The sequence below is a fragment of the Notechis scutatus genome, chromosome 1, assembly GCF_049901735.1.
Source record: "Notechis scutatus isolate UNSWTSFEM ecotype Mainland chromosome 1, rNotScu1.2, whole genome shotgun sequence".
NCBI lineage: Eukaryota > Metazoa > Chordata > Lepidosauria > Squamata > Elapidae > Notechis > Notechis scutatus.
The window spans coordinates 128,547,448-128,557,620 of NC_142009.1; the positions used below are offsets into that span (position 1 = coordinate 128,547,448).

At 39.4% G+C, this 10,173-nt stretch overlaps 1 protein-coding gene across 3 annotated transcripts; it reads right to left on the reverse strand.

Annotated features, from left to right (window-relative positions):
- Positions 1-1,777: 1,777 nt before the first annotated feature.
- TMEM14A (transmembrane protein 14A) lies at positions 1,778-10,151 on the reverse strand. Of its 3 annotated transcripts, none has more exons than XM_026665265.2 (5): positions 10,015-10,151; positions 6,990-7,075; positions 4,690-4,791; positions 3,185-3,272; positions 1,778-2,476 (listed from the first exon to the last, which is right to left on the reverse strand). In XM_026665265.2, the coding sequence occupies exons 2-5, from the start codon at positions 7,063-7,065 to the stop codon at positions 2,437-2,439; spliced, it is 306 nt and encodes a 101-aa protein (XP_026521050.1). In that variant the 5' UTR covers positions 7,066-7,075; positions 10,015-10,151; the 3' UTR covers positions 1,778-2,436. The 3 variants fall into 3 exon arrangements, with proteins under 3 accessions (XP_026521050.1, XP_087802028.1, XP_087802036.1); XM_087945902.1 differs by lacking the exon at positions 10,015-10,151 and adding an exon at positions 9,077-9,231; XM_087945910.1 differs by lacking the exon at positions 10,015-10,151 and adding an exon at positions 7,496-7,581.
- Positions 10,152-10,173: the final 22 nt, after the last annotated feature.

Genomic DNA, 10,173 nt, shown 5'->3' on the forward strand with positions numbered 1-10,173 from the left:
GCTGCGGACAGACACAACACAGATCTCACCCCACATAAATGGTAGCATTGCAGAAGAATCTGACTTGGGCAGCATTGACGTGTCAACTCATAAAACATTCCTATGCTTGTTTCTTTTGAAGCTTGGCTCGAGGCTCATGAATTAATTAGGGCAATCCCCAGAATCCTGACACGAAGGGGAAAAGAGGAAAGGGCCAGCTTCTAGTGTGCCAGATACATGAAGAGCCCTGATGGCACAGTGGTTAGAATGCAGTATTGCAGGCTCATTCAGCCCACCACCAGGAGTTCAATCCTGACTAGCTCAAGGTTGATTCTATCTTCCATCCTTCCGAGGTCTGTAAAATGAGGAGCCAGGTTGTTGGGGGCAATATGCTGGCTCTGTAAAACTGCTTGGAGAGTGCTGTAAAGCACTATGGAGTGGTATATATGTCTATGCTATTGCTATACATGAGGCATGCCAGAAACCAATTCCCTCCCAGGCCTCCTACTTTGTCTCCATGGCCACTCTGGTCACCACCCAAAGCCCCAGACTGCTATCCATGCAAGACAAGATCTGTAATTCAAATGCTGGCTGGATTTGTAAACTAAATGCACTTACAAACTACCTTTTGGGACACAAGTAGGGTAATATCTGTATTTGTTGGTATCCTTCAACCATCTGTCAACTCTGTATATAGTTCACTAATGTACAGTATTTATACTAGTCATAGCAGGTAGCAGCATCTTGATGACTTTGGCTGATCTTGAAAAAAAGGCTTAAAACCAGTTAATGTGGTTAGTTTAGATGGGAATCCACCAGGAAATATTAGGGTTCTCAAGAGTCTGGGAAGTTAAAAGAAAAAGGCAATCGTAAACCCCTTCATCATTTAAGTGTTACAAGAAAAGTACATGGATGTGTTCATATATTCACCAAGAGTCTACCTCAACTTGAAGGAGTCATTGTTCTTATTTATGCTTAGATGTTGACCAAACTAATTTTGTTCTGTAATTAATGACATGTGTTCAAACCAATGTAAGCATAATTAGTATTTCCCTCAATTATAGCCTTGACCAGTGGTGGGATTCAATTTTTTTTTACAACCGGTTCTGTGGGCATGGCTTGGTGGGTGTGGCAGGGGAAGAATACTACAAAATCTCCATTTCCTCCCCACCCCACTAACTTGCTTTCCAGCTCTGTTCTCCTGTGCAGGGCAACAAAAGAAGACCCAGCCCATCAGCTGGGATTCGGGAGGCAGAGAATAGATGGGGGCGGGGCCAGTCAGAGGTGGTATTTGCCAGTTCTCCGAATTATTCAAAATTTCCGCTACCGGTTCTCCAGAACTGGTCAGAACTTGCTGAATACCACCTCTGGCCTTGACTGACAAGTTAAGATCGTCTAACTCTAACAAAATTGCTGAATTTTGAGCACTGATTTAAAATAAATTGGTTGGTATCTACAAAAGTAATATATCTACATCAGCAGTAGGAGGATTCCCTATAGTAGCTCCCTTGGCCATAAACACTGCTTTGATAAAAACAATAGATGATCAACCACTCCATTTTTGGGGATTCCTGCTAAACAAACCTTTGCCTTGGTCAGGTAAAGAGAATAATATATATACTGGTCAGAACCTGCTGAATACCACGTCTGGCCATGTGTGTGTGTGCGTGTGCATATGTATACACACACACACATATACTGCATATATGTCCCACCCTACCATAATTTAGCATTTTTTCCAGTCAATCTCCTCATTCAAATCACTTTAAGAAATACTGAAAATCAACTTACAAGAGAGTTTGTATCCAAAATATTAAAGTTTTTTATTTTTAATATGGTATTTGTTTGCATTTTGACATAAGCCATACCTTTTGGAACTGATTTTTTTAGCATTATAAGAAATTAATACAGCATTCATTAATATTTTAATGGAACTGAAATACAATGTTTAATTATTTATGAAACTCTACATGCCCACCCAATTCACTCGCAGTGACTCTGGGTGGCTTAGAAAGATAAAAACCCAATATAATACATATACATAAATTTGTATTATTCCACATCTTGATCTATGAAATTATCATCCAGGACTGGGAATGACTTTATTAGATCCCACTATATATGACAAACCTGAGTTTTCAAAGTCCTTGTGACTTCTATTCATTCCAGGGAGAATAAAGCATAAATTGAAACTTTATCTCCAAAATTAAAATAATAATTAGAAGTCCAAGTTAGTCATTGGTCTGAAAAAACATAAATCAACAAAATGTTAGTTAAAACATTAAAGAATGCAACCCCACATACATAAGGAATAAATGGATTTCTGAGTCCATGAGGAATAACACTGCCTCTATGTCATCGTAATCACAACAGAAATGGCTGATCTTTCAGAAGGGACATCCGTAATTCAATGAGTACTTTGTCTGATTGTGTGGAAATCTGGAAGTGCCTCTTTTCTCATATGAGCCGGAAGACAAGTCTCACCACCATCACCAGGCTGTATTACAAAAAGAATGAAAAGAAAATTAAGAAATGAGCGATCAGTTAAGACATGAACAATTTTATATTTTTATATTCAGAGTTGTATAGAGAGAGAGAGAGAGAGAGTGCTCTGAATGGAGAGCTTCAACAGGAACAGGGACCTGTGTGAAATTTCATCCTCAAAAACAGTTGGAAGTTGCACACCTCTACTGCAGATATGCCTTAAAACAAGCTTCCCCACTTGGTGCAGTTCACATACGTTGGGCCCCAACCACTATAATCTAAGGTTGCATGGATTCTGCCTGGGACTGATGGCATCTGAAGTCCTTGATTTTGAATACCTGAAAGCAAATCCTCAACTCTTAAAGATAATGTCCTTATGTAAGTAGTTCCTTTTGAAGTCAGGAGAATGGATTCCACAACCAACCAACCTCCCCTCCTTCTCTCTCTTTCTACACACACACACATCCCTATTTCAGTGAAACTGTAGAATCATAGAATATTCTAGAATGTAAATTCAGAAATAGCTGGATGACAAATGTCCAGTCATCTATAAACTGATTCTACGTTAATCGGTCCCATTTACATCCAGGAACTCTTTTACAGCATTTAAAAATCACACTGTGCAATCGTACACAACTGTAATCACAAGTATGACACACTGTAGTCACTGGGGGCTAGTTAAGTAAGCTTTGGATTGTGTCTTAAAGCAGAAATGGTTTACCTGAGACCTGCTATAATTCCAGCTGGCATTAGTTTCTTGGTCCTCTTAAACCTCACTCCCATTATAGTGGTAAGTATAAAAGCTGTAACTGCAGGCAAAAATACAGGATGTTTATTTTAGCAAATAAATATGCTCTGTTTTAACTACATATTATTATAATTATTTATGGCAACAAATTAAAATTATTCCAAATTAAGTAGACAGCTACTGAAACAAAAAAAAATATCACTCAAATGTCCTCATATTTTTTTAAAAAGTTTTTGTCTACATCATCACCATCTTATAATTAGAAATCTTTATACTGAGGTCAAGACAAATTGTGTCTTTGTGCCTATTCTGAACCTCTTATCTTTCCATCTCAGTAATAGTGATCTCTAGAGTTCTTTTTCCATAACTATTTTCCTAGCTGTGTCTCATAAAATTTCACTAATGAAACAAGAAATAGCTCGTGTACCTTTCAAAGAATGTGTTTTGATTCAATTAAAGCATCTTGTTGTGTGATCCAGACAGGTTTTGGCCAAGTTATGTACAAATTTGGACGTCAATTAAATGGGAACCCATTGTCTCATGTGAACCCATAAAGTGCACAACTTAGTTTCCAATCTGGGAGCCTTCAGAAATGTGGATCTATAAATTCCATCATCCCAGCTAATCTAGCCAATAACAAGGCTTGAGAACGATAAAGCACTTAATTCCACGTTTTACAAAGCTTGCTCCATCCACGTGATGGAAAAATTCTCAGTGTCCCAATACATGCAGGCTTGCACAAATAAACCAATTATTATTTCTTCATCCTTAAGAAACAAGAATCAACCATACTCACGCTTCAAAACTAAATGTATTTATGTGTTGTAATGTTTACACTAACCATCTCACCAGAGAGAGTGAATTTGGGTGGTTTACAACAACAAAAGAAAAAAGATTTATTTTATTTATTTATTCAATTTCGATAGCTTCTCATCTCAGGCAAGTGACTCTGGTATCAATACATGACTAAAAGCACAGTTAAAAACAGAATTAAGGACATGGTTAAAATGTATAAGTTAAAAATGGAATCAAAGTTTTTTAAAAAAAATTCAGAAGACTTAACAAGTTAACAAGGCAGGGGGAGTGACCTCAAGGCTCAAAGTTTGCATCATGGCCTTGCCTACACTAAATGCAATACCAATGCAATCTATAGACAGCATAAGCTTTTTACCTTGCATGTTCTGTTCTTACAAATAGTGCATATGACAGCAATTAGTTTTCAGTTTCCAATTATTCTGATAACTCCAATATATAATGAAAGTACATTTAAAATTCCTTCTGCTCCCCCCCACTCCAATTGCTTGTATGGGGATTATTCTCTATACTATTCATGTTGTATTGTATTTTCTGCTATGGATTGCACCAGTAGAGGCTAAACCAATTCTGTTGTGTACAAGATGTACAAGGACAATAAAGGCTATTACTACTATTACTATTAAAGAGATGTACTCTCTCTTTTAAAGAAGTAGGATACTCACATAATGATATCTTTACATCTTTGGGATCGTGCGTTACCCAATATGCTCCATAACAAGCCAGCAAGCCAAAAAAAAGGCCAGCAACCAATGAGATTTTACTTCCTGCAATAAATAAATAAAAAGTCTTTACTGTACTCTTTAAGAATATGTACTTCAGTTTTTGAAAGACATGTCTTTGATTTTTGGAACCCGAAAAATGTATTTAATTATTGGACATATTTCGGCCCTGTTCTTCTGCAGACAGATAATAAGAGCAAAAAGGGGGCAATAAATGATGCCAAGTGACTAAATTTGACAAAGAATCTTTTTCTGAAAAAGTTACACAGAAACAAGAGTTTCATTACTTATCCATGAATGGCTATGACCCAAGAATAACATGGCATATATAGGGGAGAGGGAGGAAGAGCAAGAGAGGGAGGGAGGGAGGGAGAAGGAAGGGGGAGGGAGAAAGAAAAAGTGAGGGAGGGGGAGGGAGAGAGGGAGCGGGAGGGGGAGAGAGAAAGGAAGAGAGAGAGAAATGTGCAGGCTCTTGAAATCTCTGGCTATGTCAATTGTTGCCAGTGCAGCATTAGCAGCTATTTTGAACAATACCCCAATTTATGGGGGGGGGGAAAAAAATCCAGGGATAAAAATCAAAAGTGTGCAGTCCAAAGTTGAACAAGGGATAAATTTATTCGGAAGCTTCTGTGTCCTTGTATCCTAGTCATTTTTTTTCTGCATTCTTTTGTTACAACAGAGTGACTTGATGTTCACACTGGTGGTTCAACAGGAGTGGCTAATCTAAACTATTTACTGACCTTGGCAGAAATGGTGTATTCAGGTTTCCTGGGATTTTCAGGATTTTTTCTGAACCCATTAGTAACTCTGGGATAGTTAAGTTGCAATGATAGCAACCACTCTATGTGTAGTAACTATCCTACTACAGCAGAGAAATGATCCCAAAAAGCTTTGCGCAAATGCAATTATGAAAGAAATTGCTAGTTAATGATTCCCTAAGATTCTTCAGAACAGTATCTGATCAGGAGGCTGCGTGGACTGCTCCCATTCTGTTCCAAAGTTCTACTATTCTTTGATATCTGCTCCACAGGAATTGAAGCAGAATATTTTTAGGTTTACAAAAGAATAGAATAGAGTATTCTTTACTGGCAAGTGTAATTGGACAGACAAGAAATTTTTCTCCAGTGCAGAAGCTCTGAGTGTATATACGAACAACGAAGTAATATAATCATAAGCACCAATAGTAGAATGTAAAAGGAAAGATGGGAAGGATAACAGTAATACAGATCTACTACATGGGAAAACATCTATATAAGACAGTGTTGTGGGAATTAAGTGTTTGGCAGCGGTAGAGCATATGTGCACCATGCAGCCAAACTAATATGGACATGGCATTTCTGTAATCTAACATTGCATGCCACGTTTTTCTCCCACTATGTCTTTCTGTTTCTTTCCAAATGAATTCCAATTCTGCTGACAGAGCCACTCTGTCAGTGAGAGGAACGAATTACATACTATTAGTTTTCAATGGAAAAATAACACAGTTGCACCAAGAACAAATTAAAATATGATGAATTGTATGCTTTGGGATAGGGAACATTTTAGAAATTGGTGTTAAATACATTTTTCTGTTTTGCAGAGAGAGAAAGAGAAAAGGGATTCTACCTCTCCTCACCTGGCCTTTAACATTCCAGAAACAGATTTCTAAAACAATGTTTTATTCTTCCAGGGAAGAAGATCATCATCATCCAAATTATTCCCTTGTTTTCCCCTTACTGGTCACCACCATTAAGAGATTTCAACTTACTATTGGTTCCAAAGTAGCTGCTCACCTGTTGGGCCTTGCTACCAGTCAATTGGGAGCAGGGGCCAGAGGGAGGCAGGAAAAAGAGTGAGGGTATCTGTTTTCCCTTGTGTCATGCAGCCTACCATTTACTGGGAAACATAGCTGGAAGGCATGGCGCCACTGAAGCAGTCACAACTTTGGCAAATTTCAATCCCATGGAACGCATGGGTTCCCAAGTTTTAACATATTCTGTAAATTAGCCGATTTGAGATACGTTGATTCAAAAATTGTTGCTCCGCAATGAAGATTACAAAGTGTCAAACAGACACAAGAGGTTTCGTGGTAGAAAAGGTTTAGTTTAATCTACCGTAATATCTTAAGCTTTTTACAGGTATTCTTCTTATGAGCTGTAACATATTGCAAAACAACGCGCAACTTAACAAAAATGTTTGAGAAAATGCAGAAGAAACAGCAGAAACATGACATCATTTTCTCCATCATACAAGTCCGCCATTACCTTTGCGAATATATCCTACGATACCGCCAAGAGCTACGACCAATCCATAACCAAAGCCAATCCAATCCACACTCATGGTGAAAAGTCTGGAGAACAGAACAGAACAGCAAAATGAACAAGCTAAAACTATAAGAGGGAGGAGAGGATGATTGGGTCACAGCAAGAAGCAACCTGTAATTAACCATGGCTATCTCAGAAAGGTCAGAACTAATATGTTTAGTATTTCCTAAGGCTAGTTGGATTTCTTTAAAAAAATAATAGAATAGAATAGAATAGAATAGAATAGAATAGAATAGAATAGAATAGAATAGAATAGAATAGAATTCTTTATTGGCCAAGTGTGATTGGACACACAAGGAATTTGACTTGGTGCAAATGCTCTCATTGTACATAAAAGAGAAGATACATTCGTCAAGAGTCAAGAATCATCAAGATAGAGCAGGAAAAAGGTGATGGGAATTCACATTGTTACCAACAAAACAATGTGAATGTGGCAATATAATTACCAGGAATCAAACTCAACAGGAGGGAAACCAGAGAAAGATTTTAGGAATGCCTTAACAATCACCCAGCAGTAAAAGTGAAACCAGATCTTCTGAGAAAAACCGACCAGAGTTGTGGGAGGTATTAACTCACTGGTTTGTGTAAGGATTAGAGGACAGTACATAGATAGCCTGTGCCCAATTTTGCAATGAAAGATGGGGCAATCCTTTCCTGGTTTAATGCCAGCTTGCATGCTATGGTTAAACACGTGAAGCTCTCATACCTCTGGCCTCCCAAGCATACCTTTATATCAGGCATATCCAACCTTTTGGCTTGCTTGGACCCAGTATTGAGTGAAGAGGAATTGTTTTGAGCCACATATAAAATATAGATAATGTTCATAAATAACACATTTCCTTTATTTTATTTTATTTTTTTTGGGGGGGGGAATGTATTGTGAGGCTGCATGTGGCCCACGGATTGGACATGCCTGCTTTATGCCCAAAGGACACTGTATATTCCTGCTGCACTTGGGAGTGCACTCAACCTAGGTCAGGCAAAATTATTATTTGATGCCCAAAGAATTACATAGATTTCTTTTGCCCTTAGTTCCTCAGGACTTATTCCAAATTCCATGTGATTATGTCACAAAGCTGGTGTTGGTACGATTGAATCCAGTATCTGAATATCTATTTGGGATCAAACTGATCTTTTCCCCAGTAGGTCTAATTTCCTAGGTTCCTTCTGATGACTTATTTCTTCTCTTGGATCAAGGCAATACATATAAAATTGGATCCTTTGGGTTTCTCCATATCATTTTCTAAGGCGCCTGAGTCGCTTCAGTAGTGAGATGGACAGCACATAAATTTTATAAAGTTAAATGCACATGTAATTATAGTATACTACAATTAAAGAATGATGTAAAGGTATTGATATTGAAATAGACATGGCATCCCTTTCTCAAGCGAAGTAACCCTTTTATCTTTGCCATCTGTTTGTTGACTTTTTTTTCCACTTTGATTTTTGCATATCTGATTCCAAGCCTTGGAATATATGAGATGCTAGTAGTCTTATAGCTTGCAGTTTTCCACTGTTATATAATGGGAGTGGCAGTAGTACAGTCCTCTGCACTTTGCTACCTATGGCAAAATTAATGAGTGCCCTTCAGAGATGGGGTTGGCAAGCTCCTTTCAGAGGTCCCAGAAACACTGATTCTCAATGCCAACATCAGAGGCGGCAAGACCTTCCCTGTTAAGACATAGTGAACAGATGACACTGTAATAAACCAGGAGGTTAACTGAGGTTAACACCTGACAGCTGCCCTATTTTATTTCCCAAGGCATTTACTGCATGGCTAATCCCAATAGCTTCAGTGCTGCAGCACTCAATGTGCTGTGCAAACTCAGTCAATTATTGTTTATTTAATAAGCCATGGTTGAATATTGACTTACTAATTACAAGTTAAGCCCAAATACCCTACTTTCCGGGTCTTTGCCATTTCTGCACTGGGCACAAACTAGACATCTCATATTTCAGGCAACTATATGAGACTGATATACACTGATTGCTTCTTCTACTGTATGGTTTTCTCTTTGGGCAATAACCTTGCTGTGAACTTGGCAGCCTCTTTCATGATGGCTGGAACCTTTTCTTAGCAATGCAGTTGGATCGTTTCTATGGAGCTCCCAAACCCTTATACATAGGCAAGACTTAGCGATGATACTCCCAAAGATCAGGAATGTGGCTTCCAGAGATCAGCAATGATCTACCAACCAGGAGGAACCAGAAAGATCAAATGTATATAGTGCAATGCATGCCCAAGTAATAAGAGTTTAATCAGATATAAAGTTAACAAGAGGTGTGTCTGTGTACCCACACACACACACAAGATCTGTGTGTACACTCACCTACACATGCATATAAAACAAATTTATACAGCTGCCCAACTCATAAATGTTTTATACCTGTGTATTTATGTAGGTGTATAGGCACACTTATGTACATACATACATACATACATATAAAACAAATTTAGAGAGCCACCCAGTGGCTTACACGTTTGTATCTGTGCTTATGCATGTATTTGTAGTTACATACGTATGTAACACAGACATACATACACAGACACATTTATACAGCAGCCTACGTCCCACGCAGACTCCGGGCGTGCAACAGTCCGTCAATCTTGACTGAACGCGTGCAACTGACTCCCCCCCCCCCCCGCTTCCAGGCACACTCGAAGCCTCAAGTCAAGACTACAAAACCCATGCTTAATTTTTACACGGAAGCAGCGGGCCCAAAAGTGGCTTCATTCGCAGCTCTCGGGATCCTCCCGCAAGCGCCGAGCAAACGGGGACCACCAACCCCCTTTTCCCACCCTACGTCACTCTAGGCCCTCTGCGTTAATGCAGCAAGGAAAGAGGCGATCAATCGCCGCCGCCGCCACCCTGGGTTGAGCACCGAGGATACATTCCCCCCACCGCCCAGCGAGGGGCTTCCGGACTGCACACCCCCATCCTCCTCCTCCGTCCCTCCCGCATACCTTCGGCTTCAAGACGGGCGAAGGGCGAGGCCTCGCCCTCTCGCTTTAAACCCCTCCTCCGAAGCCGTCCGTCCGTCCGAGTCTCTCGGGTGCCCCCTGCCGCCCAGCGGGAAGCGGCTTCGCTTTTCTTGCCCTTTGGCCTAGGTTTTTTTTTTTTTT

Bases quoted from the DNA above. Each gene is read 5' to 3' on its own strand.
- TMEM14A (XM_087945902.1), bottom strand. From the start codon at position 9,105: ATGAAAGAGGCTGCCAAGTTCACAGCAAG. The intron at 7,076-9,076 runs GTTATTGCCCAA...TCTGTTCTCCAG, and splicing joins GCTGCCAAGTTCACAGCAAG to ACTTTTCACCATGAGTGTGG. The intron at 4,792-6,989 runs GTAATGGCGGAC...TATTTATTGCAG, and splicing joins CGTAGGATATATTCGCAAAG to GAAGTAAAATCTCATTGGTT.